At 43.5% G+C, this 23,661-nt stretch overlaps 1 protein-coding gene across 1 annotated transcript in view; it reads right to left on the minus strand.

Moving 5' to 3' along the window:
* Positions 1-23,661, minus strand: part of LOC142200556 (dynein axonemal heavy chain 5-like) — a 384,102-nt gene that overhangs the window by 259,203 nt on the left and 101,238 nt on the right. Inside the window, exons 20-25 of the mRNA XM_075270991.1 lie at positions 20,199-20,350; positions 17,260-17,467; positions 15,836-15,923; positions 13,529-13,652; positions 13,176-13,342; positions 978-1,070 (exon numbers count right to left, since the gene is read on the minus strand). Of these exons, the coding sequence (XP_075127092.1) occupies positions 978-1,070; positions 13,176-13,342; positions 13,529-13,652; positions 15,836-15,923; positions 17,260-17,467; positions 20,199-20,350 (832 nt within the window). The remainder of the gene's footprint in view (positions 1-977; positions 1,071-13,175; positions 13,343-13,528; positions 13,653-15,835; positions 15,924-17,259; positions 17,468-20,198; positions 20,351-23,661) is intronic.

The following is a 23,661-nucleotide window of genomic DNA, read 5'->3' on the forward strand; positions in this document are numbered from 1 at the left end:
AATTTGTATTTCAAGTCATAATCCTCTGTAGCCTGATGTAATTATATGGGAAAGTCATAGCAGGTCTTTGAGGCAAAAAACGTCCCCTACTTTATCGGCAAACATGACAGAATGAAAAGCAAAAGAAAAGTCCTGTGGAGCCAAAAGCTCCAGGGATTCAAAAGACCAAACCAAAACTCCTCATTATTCCTTCAGGATTGTGCATGGAGCTCGTAAATATACCAAAATGTCTAATTCAGTCAAGGAAAAAGTGTACTTTAGGCTGAGGTGCCGTTTTTTTGTTCCAGATTTTGCTGCACTTTTTAAAGCCAAAATCAAGAGTGGATTGAGCAGAAGGTAGTAGTAGAAGTTAAATTTCCTATTCCTTTCATAGCCATTCTTGTCTTTGGTTCCATAAGTGGCAGCAAAATCTGCAACAAAATAACCTGTGTTTCTGCAACGTGGGGCCTCAGCCTTATTTAAAGGGGTTGTCCCATCCCAATGATCCTATCTATACTGGTAGATTATGTAAATTGTAGACTTTTCCTAAATATATTGCTTTAGAAATGCTGCTTTGTTTTCCTGCTGTGGAAATTATTCCTCCCATTGTTTACACAAGTGTTGCTATAACCACGGACCATTGAGATAGGACATGTGATGTCTTGCTCTGTATCGGCAGAACAAATCAGTTCAGCTAATTTCAGTTTGCTGATAAAGCCATTTCCACAGTTTTATATTTATATAAGTTATATATAATACCTATATTCAAAGATGGGACAATTTGTTTTTAAAACAAAAACTGCTTTGGTGATCAGATTACCGAAGTCTAGTGGCCACATGTATACATGTACAAGTAGTTTGCAGAAACCTTTCATGGAAGTTTTTAGTTGTTGGCAATGTTTCGATTTCATCTTACTACATGAGCATAAGAAAAGCCTACTCATAACGGTCTGGCTGCAAGAATCAATCAGCCTCAATACACAATGGCTGTACATTACCTGTTGCTGTTTGTGATGCAGATGCGCAAAATTCCACAGAGGAATGTCCTTGGCTGCTGACAAGATAATATTTATAGCTTTGTTCACAGCACTCTGAAACAGAATGACAGTATTGTTATGTGGGAACAGATTAGAGAATAAAACTGAAGACAAGGCTTTACACTTCTGAACTATTGTATATTAACACCACTATTGCATTCAGGCAAACAGTACCAGCAGGTGTCTTTGGTTCCTTAACCACTTCATGTCACAGCACTGACTTTTCACATAGATTGTGCTACTTTCTACAAGGTAAGGAATATGCAAATAGGATGTCATTGGTGAAAATGAGGAACTTTCTCCAAGCGCCACCAAAGGGCTTAATCTGGGAATAATAGCCAAGCCAGAACACATACAAAAGGAAGAGGTTCAATCCACAAACCGCTGTTTCAAGGTTGTCTGTCATCATTGAACTGATTTGGGTCAGAAGGGGTAATGAGTCTCATTAGGTAGCGACAGCACAGGGACTTTAAAAAACCATGCATGTCTGCAAATAAGACCTCTCCGGTGAAAAAGAGAAGCTTGCTCTTAGTGTCACCTTTTGGAAAGTATCTCCCTATAGAATAATGCATGGTTTTATGAGGGCATAATAAAGGAAGAATATAGCCTCTGTAAAAATCACCTTGTTGTTAGGGCAGGTGGGCTTTCTACTGTTTGATGAAATATGTATAAAGAAAGAAAGAAAGAACAAAGAACCTCTAATTTATATATTTAGTGTTTAGAACATATTAGATTATCTATATGTGCCAATTATTGCAATAATCCAATTTTCATATCTGCTCTTTATATGTCCTAGTGTTATATATATATTAGGCCTGAGTGATTAATCGAAAAAATTATCAAAACCGAACATCAAACAGTCATCAATGTGGTTTTGTTCAAGTTGGTAATTTCGATTATTTCAATATTTGCAGTTTAATTTGGAACGAACATGATTAAACTGAAACTGATATTATGCTGTGGGATCTCTTCAGACTACAAAGTATAAAAAGTGGAGGACCAGGTAGGTGAGGAAATATAAAAAAACAGGCACCTCACCTGGACTCTGGTACAACTCCCTGCTGTCTTCAGCACTTCTTGCTGATATCAGGGACCGCCAAATGGCATGGGCTGAGGCCTAATTAGCAGTTCCTGTTGGCAGCCAGAAGCACAAAAGACAGCAGGGAATTGCAACACAGTGCAGGAGAGGTGAGTAACACTGTTTTATGGTTTCCTCACCTTCCCTGGCCCTCCGTTTATTATACTCTGGGGTCTGAAGAGAGCCCACAGAATAATAGTAATTTTGGTTTGGCTGTATTCATCCTGAACAAAAACACCAGGCACACCTCGCAGGATTTGCTCAGCACTTATATTGTAAACTAGCAGGAGGACCCAGCTTCGCAAGGGTATATTTAATTTTTTGTTTGTGTAGTGGCCCCATAAGAATTGTCCAGTTTTGCACTGGTGTATTTTGGATATCATTTGTGTGTGTTCATAAGCGTCATGTGATCATGTGCATCTCATTTCAGATATCAGTGAAAATCATGTGATCAGTTTTTATGGAGACCTGGAGTAAAGCTGTGTGTATGTGATCTTGTGTAACAGTGTCATCCACAGTGCCCTGCCCCTTTAAGGCTGGCATAAAGTAGTGAAGAAAAATGGCTGTGTTGCTATGGAAATCTAGAGTAAAACTCTAATATGTGGTACTATGTGGTGCAGAGCCGTGTATCTAATCCTCTGGCGTGTGGTACTGTGTGCTGACGTACGTATCTATTGCACTGGCCTGTTGCACTGTGTGGAGTGGTGTGTATCTAAACCTCTAGCATGTGGTACTGTGTGCAGTGGCGCATATCTAATCCTCTGGCGTGTGGTACTGTGTGCAGTGGCGCGTATCTAATCCTCCCCTGTGTGGTATTGTGTGCATTGGTGCATATGTAATTCTCTGGCGTGTGGATTTGTGTGAAGACACATGTATCTAATCCTCTGGCACTTGGTACTGTGTGCAAACGCGCGTATCTAATGCTGCGGTATGTGTAACTGTGTATAGATACACGTATCTAATCCTGCGGCATGTGGAACTGTGTGCAGATGTGTGTATCTAATCCTCTTGTATGTGGTACTGTGTGCTGACTTGTGTATCTAATCCTCCAGCGTTTGGTACTTTGTGCAGATGTGTGTATCTAATCCTCTGGCGTGTGGTACTGTGTGCTGACCTGCATATCTAATCCTCTGGCATGTGGTACTGTGTGTAGACACGTGTATCTAACCCTCCCCGTGTGGTATTGTGTGCAGTAGTGTGTATCTAAACCTCTGCCGTGTGGTATTGCGTGCAGTGGCGCATATCTAATCCTCCATTGTGTGGTTTTGTATAAAGACATGCTTATCTAATCCTCCAGCATGTGGAACTGTGTGCAGACACGCGTATCTAATCCTGCAGCATGTGAAACTGTGTATAAACGCACATATCTAATCCTACGGCATGTGGAACTGTGTGAAGACGCACATATCTAATCCTCTGGCGTGTGATACTGTGTGAAGACTCGCGTATCTAATCCTCTGGCATGTGGAATTGTGTGTAAATGCGCATATCTAATCCTGTGGCATGTGTAACTGTGTGCATTGGCGCATATCCAATCCTCTGGCATGTGGTATTGTGTGCAGTGGTGCGTATCTAATTCTGTGGTGTGTGGAACTGTGGGCAGACGTGCGCATCTAATCCTCCGGCATGTGGTATTGTGTGAAGACGTTCATATCTAATCCTCTGGCATGTCATACTGTGTGCTGACCTGTGTATCTAATGCTCTGGTGTGTGGTACTTTGTGCATACGCGCAAATCTAATTCTTTGGCATGTGGAACTGTGTGCAGATGTGCGTATCTAATCCTTTGGCATGTGGAACTGTGTGCAGGCGCGTGAATCTAATCCCCTGGCGTGTCATACTGTGTGCTGACCTGAGTATCTAATCCTCCAGCGTGTGGTACTTTGTGCAGACACACGTATCTAATCTTGTGGCATGTGGAACTGTGTGTAGATGCGTGTATCTAATCCTGCGGCATGTGTAACTGTGTGCATTGGCGTGAATCCAATCCTCTGGCGTGTGGTATTGTGTGCAGTGGCACGTATCTAACCCTGTGACATGTGGAACTGTGTGCAGACGTGCGTATCGAATCCTCCGGCTTGTGGTACTGTGCACAGATGTGCGTATCTAATCCTCCGGCATGTGGTACTGTGTGAAGACGCGCGTATCTAATCCTCTGGCTGTGATATTGTGTGCTGACCTGTGTATCTAATCCTCTGGCGTGTGGTATTTTGTACAGACATGCGTATTTAATCCTTTGGCATGTGGAACTGTGTGCAGACGCACATATCTAATCTTTCAGCATCTGGTACTTTGTGCAGATGCACGTATATAATCCTCTGGCATGTGATACTGTGTGCTGATCTGTGTCTCTAATCCTTCAGCATGTGGTACTTTGAACAGACGCGTGTATCTAATCCTCTGGCGTGTGGAACTGTGTGCAGACGCACGTATCTAATCCTCTGGCATGTGGAACTGTGTGCAGACACACATATTTAATCATCTGGCGTGTGGAACTATGTGCAGATGCGCGTATCTAATCCTCTGGCATGTGATACTGGGTGCTTACCTGTGTATCTAATCCTCTGATATGTGTATCTCAGTTTGGATCTCAGTGTTGGATTGTACATGTGGAGTGACCGTGTGTATTGCAATTGGAATATGAGTTAAAGACTTGCAGGTTTGTTGGGAAAGCTGTATCTTCAGAACGGTACCTCCGCGTGAGTTGGGGCCTCAGCTTAAACCTTCCCGGACACCTGAAGTATCTGTGTGCCAAATTTGGTGACGATCAGTCCATTCGTTTGGTCACGCATAGAGAACAGACAGACAAAAATTCATTTTTATAATATAGAGAGACGAGTGTGATTTAAAAGGGGCATGACCTAAATAATCGCAATTGAGGAAAAATGGCCGATTAATTGCAAATTTGATTTAGGTCATAATCTCCTATCTATTCTCTTATATGTATAAAAATTAGTTTAGTTTAACGTCTGTCTGTTCTTTATGTGCAACCAAATGCCTGGACCATTCCTCACCAAATTTGGCACACAGGTACATCAGGTGTCCAGGAAGGTTTTAGAATGGGTCTCAGCTATCTAGTACATACCATTCCTGAGATACAGTATTCCCAAAAAATGACCTGCATTAGCCTGCAAGTCTTTCACTCATATTCCAACTGCCATACACAACTGCCATAAAAGCGCGCAGGCGTTTAGTCTCCACGTGCAGACAGCTTTTTACCAGGTTTCCATAGCAACCAACCTATTTATCACCTCTATTAGTCAGTAGCAGTTCGCAGGTCCTTAAATACTCAGTTATATGACGTGTATCAGACCATATAAGTTCACATTTAACTTAACAGGTTTCCATAACAACGCAGCCATAAACAGACTGTACCTATGCTGGACTGCCATACTGGATGTCAACATTCTTAGAAATTGAAACGTATTTAAACTACTCATACCTTCAAAAAGGAAAACTGAAGTTGTACACAAGACTCCTGCAGGAAAGTGCATGGCTGCTGCTCAAGCTAATGAAAACTCTTACCAGACCCAAGACTCCGATCTGACAAGGTATGTTTTTTTCAACACACACAAAAACGACATACAAAACAGACCACTGCAAAACTGAACAGTTCTTATTGGGCCACTACACAAACAAAAAATATAATATACCCGTGCGTAGCCAGGTCTTTCTACTAGTATATTATAAAATAAGCTTCAATGGGAGATTTCTATTGAACTATCTGTATGTAACAGTAAATCTCTGAAAAAAGTTAAATGGCAGAGTTATATAGGACTGTTCCTCTACTGCTGCAACACATCACAAATCAGATGCAGCAGGCCATCTACCGAAAAAGGAGCAACGAGAGTATATTCATATATGTAATTGACAGCAAGTTTATTTTGTTTATTAACCCCTTCCCGACATCCACCGTACTAATACGGCAGATGCCGGGTGTTTAAATATGGTGGCCACTCGGGAGCCGGGCAGCCACCATAGCTGCTGGTTTAGAAATGCAGGATTTTTCACCATTTTGCCTCTGATAAAAATTTGAATAGAAAGTGATCAAAGCAATAGCAACTCCCCAAAATAGTACATCTAAAAAGTACTGGCCTCGCAAAAAATGACACCCTATGTATTCCCATACACGGAAGTAAAAAAAAAAAAAAAAGCTATGGGTGTCAGAATATGGTGACTTTTAGAAAAAAAATTTTTTGGCAGTTTTGGATTTTTGTTAAGGGGTTACAATGAAATAAAACCATATAAATTTGGTATCCTCGGAATCGTACCAAAACATAGAATATTGCTGACAAGTCATTTAGACTCCATAGGGAATGCCGTAATAATGAAGCCCTTAGAAAAATCACAAAAATGCACTTTTTCTTCAAATCCACCCCATTCAGAATTTTTTTCCAGTATATTGTACAGAGTAATTATTAGTACTATCATGAAGAACAATTTGTCCTGCAAACATTAAGACCTCACATGGCTTTGAAAGCGGAAAGTAAGTTATGGGCTTTGGTGGGGGGGGGGAGGGATCAAGAATGGAAAATGAAAATTAATAAACGCCCGCAGCGGGAAGAGGTTAAAAGAAGGTTCTGCATAAGTTAGCATGTGCATTATCTGGAATAATGTTCTTCTGCTATAAGATTAAAAGGATATTAAAGGATATTATGTCCTCACTCTATCTGAAACTAAATCTCTCTAAAGCCGGGTTCACATGATGTATTTTGGCACGTAGACGGCGCGGGAGCTTTTCCGGGCCGTATACGCTCCCATTGATTTCAATGAGAGCCGGGACCGAATACGCAGCGCTATTTTGCGGCCGCCGCAAAATCAGGGCCGCAAAATAGCGCCGCGTATACGGTCCCGGCTCCCATTGAAATCAATGGGAGCGTATATGGCCCGCAAAAGCTGCCGCGACGTCTACGTGCCACATTACGTGCCAAAATACATTGTGTGAACCCGGCCTAAAACTGAACTACTACTATTTCCACCATCTAATACAGGGGTCTCAAACTCGCGGCCCCCCGAACAATTTTGTGCGGCCCGCACAAGCCTAGGGACGCCGCGGGGGAGCAGAGCGCGGCGGGGGAGCGTTGGATGGTGAGTATAAGTGGTTTTTTTGTGTGTTAAAGAGGACCTTTCACCATTTTGCCCACAGGCAGTTCTATATACTGCCGGAAAACTGACAGTGCGCTAAATTCAGCACACAGTCGGCTTTCCCGATGTGGGCCCAGTGTGAAGAGCTTACGGTCCTGGTACCGTAGCTCTTCTATGGTCAGAAGGGAGTTTCTGCCACTCAGTCAGAGACGTCCTTCACAGCACAGCCAATTGCGCTGTGCTGTGAGAGCCGGGAGGAACTCCCCCCTCCATCTGCTCACAGTACTCGTCCATAGACGAGCATTATCAGGGAGGGGGTGCGCGATTGGCTGTGCTGTGAAGAAGGACGTCTCTGACTGAGTGGCAGAAACTCCCTTCTGACCATAGAAGAGCTACGGTACCGGGAACCTAAGCTCTTCACACTGGGTCCAAATCGGGAAAGCCGACAGTGTGCTGAATTCAGCGCACTGTCAGCTTTCCGGCAGTATATAGAACTGCCTGTGGGCAAAGTGGTGAAAGGTCCTCTTTAAACATTGAGGTGGAATGAAGGGGCTCATGACACTGGGGGCAGACGAAGGGAGGGGGGAGAACGGCATGACACTGGGGCAGAGATGGGGGACATGAATCTGGGGGCAGAGATGTGGGGACATGAATCTGGGGGCAGAGATGAGGGGACATGAATCTGGGGGCAGAGATGAAGGGACATGAAACTGGGGGCAGAGATGGGGGACATGAATCTGGGGGCAGAGATGGAGGGGACATGAATCTGGGGGCAGAGATGGAGGGGACATGAAACTGGGGGCAGATGAAGGGTGTATATGAAACTGAGGGAGAGATAGAGGGGGGACATATAATTTATGGGTGACTGTATTAGGATTATACTGTGTGCGGGCACATGAAAAATTAATGAGTGGGCGGAGTCAACAGAAAAGTGGGCGGGGCAAAATTTTCTGCGGCGCGCTACGCGCGATGCACATTTTGTCCCTCTTTCGGTTTTTCAAAAGTTGGGAGGTATGGCTGCAACACTGGCATGGGGTGATGTCAGCAGGCCGTGCTGAAACTCATCGGTTTGGGGGACAGAAAGCACACTGTATTCGAGGTGAGGGATACCATCCTGGATGATGTGGTTTCGCTGCTACACCTGGGCCCAGGCATTTTTTCGTGTGTGATAATGGCTGGAACCTGGTAGTGGCTCTGGAGCTTGCCAGCCTCCAACACAGTCCATGCCTGGCCCACGTTTTCAACTTATTGGTGGAACGGTTTTTAAAAACGTACCCCAATTTACACGAGCTACGGGTTAAAGTGTGGCGCTTGTGCGCCCACTTTGGCAAGTCTACAGTAGCTGCTCCTAACCTCAATACACTCCAGCCATGCCTACATCTGCCTGAAGCACCGGTTGTTGTGCAAGGTCACAACACGCTGAAACCCTAGATACCATATGTTGAGCAGGTTGTGTGAGCAGCAGAGACCTTTGATGGAGTTCCATCTCCAAAACCCAAGGGTTCATCAAAGTCAGCTCCCTCAGTTTCTGCACCATGAGTACCCATGGTTGGCAGACTTATGTGAAATCCTATCCCATCCTTTCCACTGGACACTTTACAAACTCACTAGAACCTCTATGAAAGTGGATAAATAATTTGAAAACTTCTTTCCTCTACATTAATATGGACAGAAACATAACATTAAACTGAAAGAAACATTAGCATGCGATCATCACAATTCCTGATATGACAGCTGGGTTAAGCAGGGTGCAGGGTACAACGCAGACCAGGCCCGAGCACCAGGAACAGGTGTTACTATGGCTAGCGGATAATGCTTCCAGCTGCTTTTCCACCAGCCAGTCAGCCACTACCTGCAGTCGTGTTTATACCCAAGAGTCTGCCCCTCCTTCCTCCCAACATGCCCAATCTTCCCAACAGAGTCATCCCACCACCCTTGCTCCCTCCCAGGATCTCTTTTCAGGTCCATTTACTGTCTCTCCCTCTGTTGAACCACTTCCTGAATCACAGGAGCTACCAGAGGACTTTGTGTCCTGATGCCCAAATACTGGAGCATCCGCCATTTCCTACCAATTTTGTGGTTGTGGACCCGCAACCAGTGTTTTTCAGCCTCAGTGATGATGAGACACTGTTGCCATCAGGGCAAGCTGTGGTTATTATGCAGTTTACAGTAAGAGGAGAGTGAGCAATTGGAAGAGGAGTTGGTGGACGATGAGGCCACCGACCCGACTTGGACAGGGGTGATGTCTAGCGGGGAAAGCAGTGTAGAGGTGGAGGCAAGCTAAGCAGGAAAAAAGGTGGCTAGAGACAGAGGCATGGACAGGGGTGATGTCTAGGGGGGAAAGCAGTGTAGATGTGGAGGCAAGCACAGCAGCAAAAAAGGTAGCTAGAGGCAGAGGCATGTCCAGAGGCAGCAAGGCCAAAGATTTTCCATGTACTAGCCACTCGCGCAAAACTCACCCATGTTGGCAGACATATGCAAGATCTTGCGTCTCTTTGAGGAGTCCATGAAGAGGGTCAGCTGTGATGACACATTAGTGAGTGTAACTATCCCACTCCTGTGTGCGATGCAAGAATCTCTCATCGCCATCAGGGATAACGCATTGTACGCTGAGGAGTCAGGCATAGAAGCAGAACCTTCCCAGCAGGATAGTCAGTGCACACTTCTGTCCGCTTCACAGCATGGCAGATGATCTCATTGTCACACAGGAGGCTAGCGGCACCCCCTGGCCAAACTACCACCACTGAGGGGCCTAGTGTCACCAGGAGGGACAAGTATAGGCGAATGTTGCGGGAGTACCTGGCCCACCACAGCCCTGTCCTCTCCGATCCCTCTGCGCCCTACTGGTGGCATCATCAGGGTTAAGCACAGCCGGCTTTCAGCTGACAGTGCTGATCGGCTGACTTTCATCAAAATGAAGAGCCAATGCATAGACTCATCATTTACATGTCCACTAGTGTTAAGCACCCCGACATGAAGTTCATGTGTGTGCTCACCTTCTACAATTCCTCCTCCTCCTCATACTCCTCCACCATAAGCGTTGCACAATTCTGCTCCTACTAGGCTCAATCCACCCTGATTCCCCCCAACTCTGCTGGTTAGAAGCTCATTAGAAGTCATGCCAAGTAACATACTGGCACACATGGCTGACTTGAAGTCAGTGACTTCATGTTGGGTTGCTTTTCAAGAGATAAAGGCATAGTTCACATCATGGAGAGCAAACAATACTGGATTTTTGCAATCCTCGACCCCCGGTATAAGTAAAAAAATCTCGTCCTTTATTATGGTAGGGGAGAGGAAAAAAATTTTAAAAAAATAAAAAAAATAAATAAATAAAAAACTCACAAAAATGACATGTAGATATGGAGGCAAGCTAAGCAGGAAAAAAGGTGGCTAGAGGCAGAGGCATGTCCAGAGGCACAGGACAGCTGCTTCACAGAAGCCAGGCCTGAAGCAGCAAGGCCCAAGATGTTCCCTCTTCTAGCCACCCGAGAGAAATTCCCCCATCGAGGCCACATTCCTCGATGGTGTTGAGATTTTTCAATGTATACACGGAAGACAAATTTAGTGTGGTTTGCACACTTTGCAAGTCTAAACTGAGTAGGGGCTCTGAAAAGAGCAACCTTACCACCTCTTGCGTGCGCTGTCATTTGGAAGGCAAGCCCTGGGCTCAGTGGCAGAGAGCAAAAGCAGGACAATTGTCACCCGGCGTTGCCGACATTGCCTCTTCCACTGTTTACAGTGCTGGTGCTGCAGTCCTGAACAACAGCCTGGACACTTCCTCATCTGTTTCTAACACTTTGGGGAAAGCCTCTCTGAAAGCATACTCCTGCGCTGCAACCTTGACCACACCTGCGACCTGTAAGTGCTTCAGCACTGGGGTGTGAAGACGTCAGCAAGTCATGCTGAAGCTCATCAGCTTGGCCGACAGAAAAAACAATTCCCCCTAGGTTAGGGATGCCATTGTCGATGAGAAGGCAATGTGTTTTTTTCCCGCTGCACCTGGCCCAGGAATGTTTGCGTATGTGATAATGGCCAGAACCTGGTAGCAGATCTGGAACTTGCCAGACTCAAACACTGTCCACACATGGCCCACATTTTTAACTTGTTGATGCAAAGGTTCTTTGAAACCTACACCATTGTGCCTGATATACATGTAAAAGTTTGGCCATTTTCCTAAGTGAAAAGTAGCCTCTGCTAGGCTGAAAACTTACTGAGCCACTCTTCTACTTGTAACTGCATGATAGAACCTGCGTGTGTAGAGATATATTGGGGCCCCTGCATTTTAAGTTTATGCCCCATTCAGCTTCAGCCCATAAACAGAGATGGATTAAGCGTATATAGCCTGACTGAATTGCTGTGTATCCCAGGTAGGTTTTGGGGTTACACACTGTAGATATCTGGATTGAGCGTACATAGCCTGACTGAATTTCTGTGTATCCCACTTAGGTTTTGGGGGTACACACTGTGGATATCTGGATTGAGCGTATATAGCCGGATCTAATTGCTCTGTATCCCTGTTAGGTGTTTGGGGGTACACCCCGTGGAAAGCTGGGTTGAGCGTATATAGCTGGACCTAATTGCTCTGTTTCCCTGTTAGGTGTTTGGGGGTACACCCTGTGGAAAGCTGGGTTGAGCGTATATAGCCGGACTGAACTGCTCTGTATCCCTGTTAGGTGTTTGGGAGGACACCCCATGGAAAGCTCGACTCCTCTCCCGGCAGTACAGCTCTAAAAAGAGCTGTTATTTTTCTTCAGTTTTTCCCTGCCTAGCTGAAGCTAATCCCTATCTAGCCCTCAGCAGCACGACTGTCCCTATGTCTCTAAGCCGCAAAATGAAACGAAGATGGCGGCCGCTATTCTTAAATCCGAGGTCACGTGTTTTCGGCAGCCAATGGGGTTTTTTCAATGCCTACGTTGTCTTAGTTCCTGTCCCACCTCCCCTGCACAGTTATTGGTGCAAAAAAAGTGCCAGGAAGGTGGGAGGGGATATGAATTTTTACTGTGTTTGCTGCGTGGTATTCGATTGGAATCGAATACCTCAAACAGCCTAATATTCGATCGAATACCAATTCGATCGAATGGCGTTCACTCATCTCTAGTCACCTCCACCTCAAAAACATCTCCAGAATACGCCCTTTCCTTACCAGAGATACACTAAAGACACTTATTGTCTCTCTGATTCATTCTCGCCTTGACTACTGTAACTCCTTACTAATCGGTCTTCCCTTTACTAAACTCTACCCTCTACAATCGATTCTGAAAGCAGCGGCCAGGCTCATCTATCAGGCTAGACGCTACAGCGATGCCTCTGGTCTGTGCCAGTCACTACATTGGCTGCCTATTCATTATAGAATAAAATATAAAGTTATCACCCTCATCCACAAGGCTCTCCATAATACTGCACCTCCCTTTCTAATGTAAACCCTTCCGTACTATAATGAGAATCCCCAAAATGTAATCCTCCTCTGTCCCCGCTCCCACATTACCCCACATGATATGATGTCATTTCAGGCTAACTTTATATGTCCAAGCTCCATCCACATGTTAAAGGACACGACTAGTGACGGCTCATAAACTTTTATGTTTGTGTAATGACAGTAACCTCTATTACAAAATTGTCTGACCTCTGTATACGCAATGCTGCCCCTGCTACCTCTTGTGTCACCCCCTCTACCTCATAGATTGTAAGCTCTTGCGAGCAGGGCCCTCTGTCCCATTGTGTAAAATGACTTTCTTTGTAATGTATCTTTCTGTCTGTATTTGAACCCTACAAATTGTACAGTGCTGCGGAATATGTGGCGCTATATAAATAAAATTTATTATTATTTATATAGACATCACCTTGGCGTTCCATTATCCATGTAAATGTACTCGACCTGTCCCATTTTGTTATATGGGCACAGAACTGCTTGGGACTTCTAGTAGTTCCATAATGTTCAGTAGTATGGGCAGTACATTCCATACATAGTTATTTTTAACTGTATAGTTTTCTTACTTGTATATCCTCCAGGCTAGGTCGCATGACAACATTTGGGATAGCAAGATGAATCTCAGCCTTGAATAAGGGATTAGTGGCTTGGTCTTTTGCGGGCTTTGATGTCTGGTATTTGGAGCTGACAGTGTGTAATCGACGCTTCAAGGTATCTAAGGACACTTTTGTACCTAAAGAAATCAGAATGTAAGTAGCAAAATACAACATTTGTACAGTAATAACTACTCAACTGAGCCTTATATTCTTTAGGATCAACTTCACTACTGAGACAGTCAAGGACTAGGATTCATGGAAAAAAAATACTGTTCAAACTATATCAAAAGACATTTATTAGACAAAAAACCCCAAGAACTTACATTTGACAAGAGAATCTGTATTTTTCTGACACAAATGACCGATCACATTATAGTAACTACAAGGCAGACATTCTTGGCAGCGAGTTTTCTGCTTAGCGTCTAGATGCAAGCAGGCAAATGAAGCCTATATTGTGAAAAAGTAACAAAGCACTGTATAATAAGCATAAATGATATTCAATATAGTAACAACTCAGTAATAAACTGCATGAAATACCAAAATCCACCTTATATCAAACTAATGTTTGGCTATGAAATATCAATAATTCAATATTCTGAAGGCCTCCAAGGAGCTAAAAAAACATGCCTACCATGTGTTGGACATTGGTCAGTTAATAATGCCTGTCTAGCTTGATTGATTGACCTACAACGTAGAAGTCCTTGTACAGCAGGGATGCTTGAAGTACAGTATTAGGGTGCATGCACACTACGTAACGCCGGGCGTGTATGAGAGCCGTACACGCTGGCGTTACAGCAGGGCTGCCGAACACTTCCCATTCACTTCAATGGGAGCGCTCGTAAACACCGCTGTTACGAGCGCTCCCATTGAAGTGAATGGGAAGTGTTCGGCAGTCTGCTGTAATGCCGGCGTGTACGGCTCTCATACACGCCCGGCGTTACGTAGTGTGCATGCACCCTTAGTCTAAGAAATACTGCTATGATGATAAATGAAATGTTAGTCCGTGAATCCCTCTGGTTACTGTACATGAACCTTTTCTGTTTGAAATATGTTCAACTTTTTCTTTAAATTTATGTTTTGTATCTTTAGGAATTTATGGGTTGCATCTAGTTCAGACTGATAAGATTTACTTAAGGCATCATAGAGGTTTACCATTTTGCCCATAATGGATACAAAAATGTATACAATTTTTTTCAACAGCAAAGAATTATTATCAAATAGCAATGTCAATAAAAAATGTAAATTTAAACTATAGGACAATTTTGTACATTCTTAATCTGTCATTGGATCACTCAAAGACTAGTATGTTGTCAATTATCCTTTATCTTACCTAATCAATGTAGGTAATACAGACTACTAGGGTAAGGTCACACATCAGGTTATTTTAAGCAGTTTTTGAAAACAAAACTAAAAGTGCACTGAAAAAAAAGAGAAGTACCATCTATTCTGTATAGTTTCTCTACTTTTATGTTCCCGCTGCAAGATTTTAGTTAGATAAAGCAGCATGTGGTGTGAACCAATATGCCTCTCCATACTTATGTACATATATTACACATGACCGTAGTATGCTGGACTTAAAGAGGACCTTTCACCACTTTTGGGCACATGCAGTGTTATATACTGCCAGAAAGCTGACAGTGCGCTGAATTCAGCGCACTGTCGGCTTTCCCGATCTGTGCCCGGTGTAAAGCGCTATCGGTCCCGGTACCGTAGCGCTTTACAGTCAGAAGGGCGTTTCTGACCATTAGCCAGAGACGTCCTTCTGCCTCGCGGCACCAATCGCGCTGTGCTGTGGAGTCGGGAGGAACGCCCCCTCCCGCTCCTGATAATGCTCGTCTACGGACAAGCTGTGTGAGCAGAGGGAGGGGGTGTTCCTCCCCGCTCCACAGCACAGCGCGATTGGCGCCGCGAGGCAGAAGGGCGTCTCTGGCTAATGGTCAGAAACGCCCTTCTGACCATAGAAGAGCTACGGTACCGGGCCGTAAGCTCTTCACACCGGGCACAGATCGGGAAAGCCGACAGTGTGCTGAACTCAGTGCACTGTCAGCTTTCCGGCAGTATATAACACTGCATGTGCCCGGATATGGTGAAAGGTCCTCTTTAAAGAGGACCTTTCATCAGATTGGGCACAGGCAGTTCTATATACTGCTGGAAAGCTGACAGTGCGCTGAATTCAGCGGCTTTCCCGATCTGTGCCCTGGGTAAAGCGCTATCGGTCCCGTTACTGTAGCGCTTTACAGTCAGAAGGGCGTTCCTGACATTCTGTCAGGAACGTCCTTCTGCCCAGCAGAGCATATCGCGCTGCACAGTGTGAGCGGGGAAGAACGCCCCCTCCCCTCCTGATAATACTCGCCTATGGACGAGCACTGTGAGCAGAGGGAGGAGGCTTTCCAGCAGTATATGGAACTGCCTGTGCCCAATCTGATGAAAGGTCCTCTTTAAGGGAGGACTAGAACAATAGGTAAGTCTACTCACTGAGGATTTTGGTTGAGATTACAAATTTGTTACTTTATTAAAAATTCAGACAAATGGGAGTTCTGAGATTTTTTATTATTATTATTATTATTATTATTATTTTTTTTTTTACAAAACAGCCATCTTTTGATAACAAAACTCTTTTTTTTTTTTACCTGTAGACTGTCCCTGTCTGATGGTTTCAATTTGCTTTTAAGGGTATCAATCATTTCATACAAGCAATGCTCCACTTGCTTGCTATGCCTACAAAATAAAATGAGAAGAAAATGTATGGACATATTGAGTGTATCTTATTAGCTAGTAATCACAATGAAGTCTTTGAGGCAGACTTGCTAATACTGAACTAACACACTGTAAGCTGTGTCAGATTTATCAAAGTATCTAAGGGCTCGTTCACATCTGCGTCTGGTCTCCGTTCTGCAGGTTTCCGTTTCCTACACAAAACAGAGGCAGGAGATGGAAACCTGCAGGACTTTTTCAAACCCATTCATGTGAATGGGTTTGAAAGATGTCCGGCCATGAGCGGCGGTGAGTGTTTTATGCTCTCCGCCGCTAAACCGTTTTTTTTTAAACCGGACACAGAGTCGGACATGGAGTACTCTGTGTCCGATTTTTAAAAAAACGGTTTCGCGGCAGAGAGCATAAAACGCTCACCGGCTCTCACGGCTGGACCCGGTCTGATAGGTTTCCGTAATGGACTGCTGAACGCTAGTGTGAACCTAGCGTTATGCGGTCACATTTTTGGACTGTCTAGTCCAGGGGTCATTAACCTTCAGCACTCTAGCTATTGTTAAACTACAACTCCAAACATGCTCCATTCACTTCCATGGGAGCTCCAAAAACAGCAGAGCAAGTATGCATGCTGGGAGTTGTAGTTTTACAACAGCTGGAGTGCCGAAGGTTGGCTACCCTGGCCTAGTTTAACTTTACACCTCCTCTTAGTTGGTCTAGCTAACATCAAGAAAATGCACCAAAATTGTGGCACTTTTTTGGCACAAAAATTGAAGTATTCTCAGATTTGGAATTCTTATAGCACTGTGGATCTTCTCATCTACAACCCATGGATGATATCCCATATTCATTCATCTTAGCAGGTGTTTCCTATCTTCACTGTCTGAACAGATCTGAATGTACCACAGAGCTTTTGTTAGAGTTAAAAGTCCTGAACCCAAAATTTGGGAATTCAAACTGATGATAAAATTAACATTGACAAAAGGACTCTAACTAACATCTAGATTTATGATCCCTTACATGGACATAATTCACCCCCTCCATCACATTGATTCCAGATGACTGCAACCCCCCCCAGTCCTTCCCCCTATCACCCATTTTATCACCCCACCTTCACCAAGAAGCTGCTGTTCTTTAAAAGCTTGCAAATGTCATTGTTCTAGTTAGCCTATAATGGTATCATACCTACAACACTTGTCTTTTTGACAGTAAAGAATCAAATATTGCATGATTTCTTCTGGATGACATGGCATTACATTATTCTTTAACAATCTTCAGCAAGAATTCCCTTCCCTTGAAGCCCCCTTCTTAGCATTGAGTCGAAATAAAGGACTAAACAAAAACCTACATAGACAATGTCTCTGCAGCTGCAGCAATTACTTTCTCTGTTCCCTCCAAGAAAACTGGAACGGTGATGGTATCATCTTCGGGTAAATCTACGAGCAGTGTGTCAGAAATGTCCAGAAGTAACTTCTCAATTCGGCATTCCAGGATGTCAGAGGCTTCTTTACAAATCTGTTCTACCTCTCGTAGGGAACTGTAGACATTGGCTATGACTGTAATACATAATAATAGGGTGGATTATCACCAAAATCTAGCATATCAAGCCAGCTACAGAGATGGATAGGTTAAGTTAACCTGAATCAAACCCTTTTTTTTGTTTGTGAATCAGCAGATCATTTACTAAGATGTTGTGTTTTATTGTCAATATGCAAATGAGCTCTATGGAGTGTTGCCAAAGAAGTATGCAGCGAAGCTCTCAATGCTCCCAAAAGCTAATTTGGATATTGACGCAATCAGCAACATCTCAGCAACTGAGTCACGGATTCACAAGGGAAAAACAATATATAATTCATGTGAGGCCTGGTTCACATCTGCATTAGGTATTCTGTTTGTGGAGTCCGCTTGGGGACTTCCCAAACGGAATACCAACCACATTGACAAGCGGTGAGCAATGAAAGCACACGGACACCCCAGACTATAATGGGGTCCGTGTGTTTTCCGCACGGTGCCGCACGAGTCATACAGAGAGGAAAGTAGTTCTTCAAGTACTTTCCTCTCCGTATGACTCGTGTGGACACCACACAGAAAACACACGGACCCCATTATAGACTATGAGGTCCATGCGCTTTCATTGCTCACTGCATATCAATGCGTTCGATATTCCGTTCAGGGGTCCTCAAGTGAACTCCCCGAACGGACTATCGAACTCAGTTGTGAACCAGGCCTGATCCTAACTTACATATCTGCACACCTGGCTCGATATGTTGGGTTCTGACGACAGACTCCCTTTACATTTTGGAAAATTTATAAAATAGCACATTTTTATTATACTTTACAAACAAAACTGTGAGGGGTTAATGCCAGTTCTAAACTGTAAGCGAACCACTAACCCTGAGCGTATAGCCAGAAGTAACAGATAAGAGGCTTCCCAGTAACCCTGAGGCTTATATTTTGACTAAATGTGCTGATCTTTGTTTCTATGCGCGTATTAAAATATATCTAGTTAAAACCAGTTTTTCGCTGCCCCTCCGTACTACATGCTGGCGGATGTAAGTTACCATATTTGTACATCGCAATACGTGATGGCCATAACAAGACGCATAAAGTTCACAAGATATGAAGTCAGTTCTAATCTCTTGTTTTGTCTGTCATCTATTAGCATGAAACCTGGAAGGTCATGGCATCCATTTCATCAGATTGTGCTAACATAATTACACACTAAAATGGATGACACGGACAACCATGTGTTAACTCATGCATTGTTTATGCACATATTCATAGTTTGTAAATGCCCATTTTGTACTTTGACCAATCATAATTCATATTTCTATATGATGTAGTTTGTTATGCCTAAATTAGCATACAGCCATTATTTCTCTATAACAGCTAAGTAATATGTAATAAACTTTGGAACATTCTGATTACGATACTTGAGTGTCTATCTGTCTGTTCTACGAGTACTCGTGATTATGTCATCAATTTGGACTACGACAACATATCCGGAGGCAGTTGTCCCCTAACAAAAACACAACACAACTTGTATTTCAGAGCAACCAGAAGGGAAATGTCAAGCTTCAGAAATCAGTTGTGACTACTACGTTTGTACCGATAGTAGTCAGGTCCCTAAGAACAACTAAATATTTTGCTTTCTTTGGGTTTTTTCTTTTTTCAAGTTTTTAAGTTGATCAGCAAAATAAAATTTTAATACCAAATGTGTTAGAGGTAGAAACAAAGCTCTATCATAGAGGGTGCTTGATTTGTGAGACACATGTACATGTGCAGGCGGAATTACCATAGGAATAGTTTAAAGTCAAGATCAAACAGCTGTTTCTGTAGTAACAGCAGTGCAGAGTTCAATGGCCACAATCCTGGGAGATATTGTAAATTAAGAGGGAACAGCGCAGTGAATGATGGTGTTTCTTCAGAGACTACCTATGCATTATAATAAAACATCTACATGAATATAAATAGTATAACATTCAAGTCCTTCACTGCAAGAATCACAACAAGATAAAGGACTCTAGACGCTAGAACAAATACTTTTTTTTTTATTAACCCTTAAAACATTACTTGAAAATATACTATTTGCAACTTGTATATATTTGCTACTTTCTAAATTAAATGTAACTAAGAATATCTTTGTTTTAGCTTACAAAAAAATAGAGGCATATTTTCTACCTTGAAAAGGATTTCATGGTTTGATTTATGGTATATATAGGTTAAAGGAGTTGTCCAGGAAAAAAAAAGCTTTTTTTCCTGAAGGCAGAGAAGGTGAAAAATTAAAATATATAAACAAACACAGCAAATAACATACTCACCGGTCCTTGGGGTCTTTCCAGTCCCACAACACCCTGGGGCTTGTACTGGCAGAAATCTTCGCTGCATGGTACCACTGAGGACATTTAGTGGCCAAAGGAAAGGACTCAGGACGTCAGTCACATATGTCACTTGTGATGTTCCGGGGAAAGGTCCTTTCCTTAGTCCGCTGATTGGCCTCAGCAGTCTTGTGTGGTGGGGATTTCTGCCCAGAACAAGCCCCAGGGCACCACAGGATCGGACAGTGGTCTGGGACATTGAAAGCGCTGGGGACAGAAGAGTATGGGTTGTGTTTGGGGGTTTTTTCACCTTCCCAAGGTACCAGGAAAAAATTTTTTTTTCCCTTTAACTACATTATGTACGAAAGGTTCTATGGCTTTTTATCAGATTTTGTGCTTTAATTTTTCACAATTGCAATATTTGCAATATTAAAAGTAAAATATTTTTTGGATATTAGTGTATACTTACATTTGTCAATATTCAGGGAAGTCCATGAAAGCTGGGTAAGGCCTGGTGATATGACCTCTTCAATCTGGCTGATAAAAGGAGTCATAAGTGGCTTGAGCAAAACTGGAATTCTGTTAATAAATGACTGATAGTCCATCAGCATATCCTGTAGCCTGAAATATAAGAAAAGAAGCTGATTCATATGCATGTACTGAAAATTAAATATTAGCAAGTGCATTGGACATTTATTGGTAAACTTTTGCACTCTTTTTGTCTTACCTTACCCAAAAGTTCCTAAGAAGGGTAGGCACAGCAAGGTGAGATGTGAGCATATGACAAAAATATCACCACACCCACATCAAACAAAACATATCAAGAGATGAAAACATGAAATACAAAAAATAATAATAATAATAATAATAATAATAATAATAATAATAATAATAATAATGATATAACCATCACATGTGGCAGTGGCTAAACAGAGTCATAATTCCTAAATGGTGTGTAAGGTGAGGTATCTGTACCTTCAATATACTAAAGGCAAGTCACATTATTACGGCTACCTCCTTCTCTTAACATTGGCAGCACACGGTCCATGAAGGAAGCAATGTGTCATGGGCATCTGAGCACACATCACAAATTGTCTTGTGTAAAAGGGGAGAAAAAAAGGATTTTGGATCAAGAGTGGCAAGCAGTATCTCTCAAATAGTGTGGTTTGTGACATGTTAGCATGCGAGAGTGGACAAATGGAACTGTGGAGCACCACATACCATTGATGCAAAAGTGCCTGAGGGCAGACCAACCTGCTACAGTGGAGCAGCTCACAATTAGAATGAACCAGTGGGCTATCAGACATGTGTCTAAAACAGCAGTTCAGTGAACCCTACTGCATATGGGGCTTCCAATCTTACAAATGGTCACTGCATCACAGAAAAAGGCTTCAATTTTAATAGTCATATTGGATTATGGACCATCACTGATTGGCAAAGGGTTACCTTCTCCAATCAGTCAAGTTTTTAGCTTCATCTAACGAATGGATGTTGAAGTTGTCAAGTGAGAAACATCAGAGAACAATCTTGCAATCATTGGTGGAGGAACACAAGCTGGAGATGACAACGTTATTGTCTGTGGATTTTTTTTTCATGGCCATCTCTGGGCCCACTCATCCATGTGGAAGGCACTCTGAATTGATTTGGCTATGAATCCATCCTTGCAGATCACATAAACCCATACATGCTGTTTGTCTTCCCTGGGCACATGGAACAGGTTTTATACCTAGAAATGTCCAACAATGGTTCGAAGAGCACGACCAACACTTTCAAGTACTTCCCAGGCCACTTAATTCTCCAGGCATGAGCTCAACTGACCATCTGTGGGACCACCTTGACCATTATATTCACTCTATGGATCTCCCCCTTCCCCATCATTCCCACACCAAACCCTCCATCAAATGTGGAGGGTTTGTGCTCCAGTTACTAGTAAAAAGAATTGCATATAGCAGAATCGGCCACAATACAGTTTTAAGAAATATATGCATCTATTTAAAATTCTCTCTCATTAAGACAAAGGTTTTACTGGCAAAATTGTTAACGAGAAAACCTAAATATAACTTTACTATATTAAAATATTACTCATTTTCAATGTACTTTGGTTTAAGTGGGAAAATGTTACACTTAGAAACTATGCAACAAAGCAAGCATTTTCACTTATACACAGTATATGCTTGTGAGGGAAATAACCTTTCCATTAAGCTTAGAAAGGTGTTGAACTCATTCACCCTAAAGTGCAATCTCTTTACTGCTGTTTTATCAATATACCTTATGTGGGGAACCGCTCAGGTAGATGTTCCGTAGCAGTGCAGGAAACAGGGACACAGTGTATTAACTGCCTATGCAAAGGCACAAATAACCAAAACAAAACCTTCTCGGCTGAGAACTAAACTAAACTAAACACAAGCAAACTTTTCCCTGTCTATACAGAAGCCTGGCTACCAGACACCCACCTTGGCAACAACAACGGGTGGCACGGTACCTGCTCTGTAGATTGAGTTTGGACAGGTCAGCTCTGTCAGTGTGGTGCCACACTCCTAGTCCTCACACACAGACTATTATCAGACCTTGATTAGTCAGCAGACCTCCCTGGTGTGGGCCTGTAAGGATTGGAGTCATGGTCAGGCAGTGAAAAGGGACACAGCTGGGAAAGCAACACTGTGCAGCTAATGACAAAAGGGGTCGCAGGCCCTGCAGCTATAACTATGCTGTAATATCTGAGATGAGGCAGACCAATGCACTTCCTAATTGAAGTGCGCCTACCATGACTCCTTACGCTTCTATCCCGGCGGCTAGGATAAGGGAAGAGGAGGCCCTGAAAGTGCTAGGGACTGGAGTCACGGGGTCACACCTAAACAGAAAGCACAGTGTAAATGCAATGCCAAACAAAAGACTAAACAGCATGGAACCAGGGAGGACCACAAGTCCCAGCAAGACACAGAAGAGAAGGCGAGGTCAGACGAGCAAGAGGTCAAGCCAGGAGATATAATAAAGGTACCAAATCAAAAGACAAGGGATAGTCAAAAATACAAGCCGGGTATACAAACTAAGAAACAGACCGAATACAAACAGACAGGGAATCAGACTGAGCAGGGGAACCAGGAAACACAAGTGAATGGCTGGCAAGGATCCATGCCTGGGTGGGGTTTAAATAGCAGCAGAGAACACACCTGATGGCTAATGGCATGGAGACTGAAGGCAAGGAAAAGATTAACCCTTAATGACCTAAGCACACCCAATAGAACTCCTAACACGTCTCCCAGGGAGACGCCGCACAGCAAGGAGACCGCGGCGACTCCGTATCCTGACAGGGCCTTTACCAAACACCCTTTTGGTGCCTGGCTGGAATGTACCAGTCTTCCCAGACTACACCCTTCACTCTCTCAAACTTATTATACTGTTTTCTCAATTCACATTCAGTTAAACTTCTTTGAAAGAAAAGATTTTCTTATGACAGATTTCCAATTCCCTTATAGTCTAGTGACACTCTTCTTTAAAGGGGTTGTCCCACGTCACACACTCGCTAGTCTTCGCTGCAGTAAATTCTTCTGTCTTCCGGCTTTGTTGCGTCATTGGTGGGCGGGGTTACATATGCAAAGCCAGCGGCAAGAACTCGTCGCTTCTATGCCGCTGGCCCTGCGTGTGCGCTGACGATGCACTAGGAATCGGACGTACAGCCTTCACAATGTAATACAGACCCGGCATCCGCTGTAATAGAGAGGCAGATGCCGGGGAGTGTAGACGCCGGCACAGGTGTAGCCAGCAGCAGCAGGACCGATGCTGCTATTCCGCTCCTCCGCCCACCCCTCCCCTCCGGAATAGCAGCATCGCTCCTGCCGCTGCTGGCTTCACCTGTGCCGGCGTCTACACTCCCTAGCATCCGCCTCTCTATTACAGCGGATGCCGGGTCTGTATTGGTGGCCCCTTCCCTC

Source organism: Leptodactylus fuscus, chromosome 4, assembly GCF_031893055.1.
Source record: "Leptodactylus fuscus isolate aLepFus1 chromosome 4, aLepFus1.hap2, whole genome shotgun sequence".
NCBI lineage: Eukaryota > Metazoa > Chordata > Amphibia > Anura > Leptodactylidae > Leptodactylus > Leptodactylus fuscus.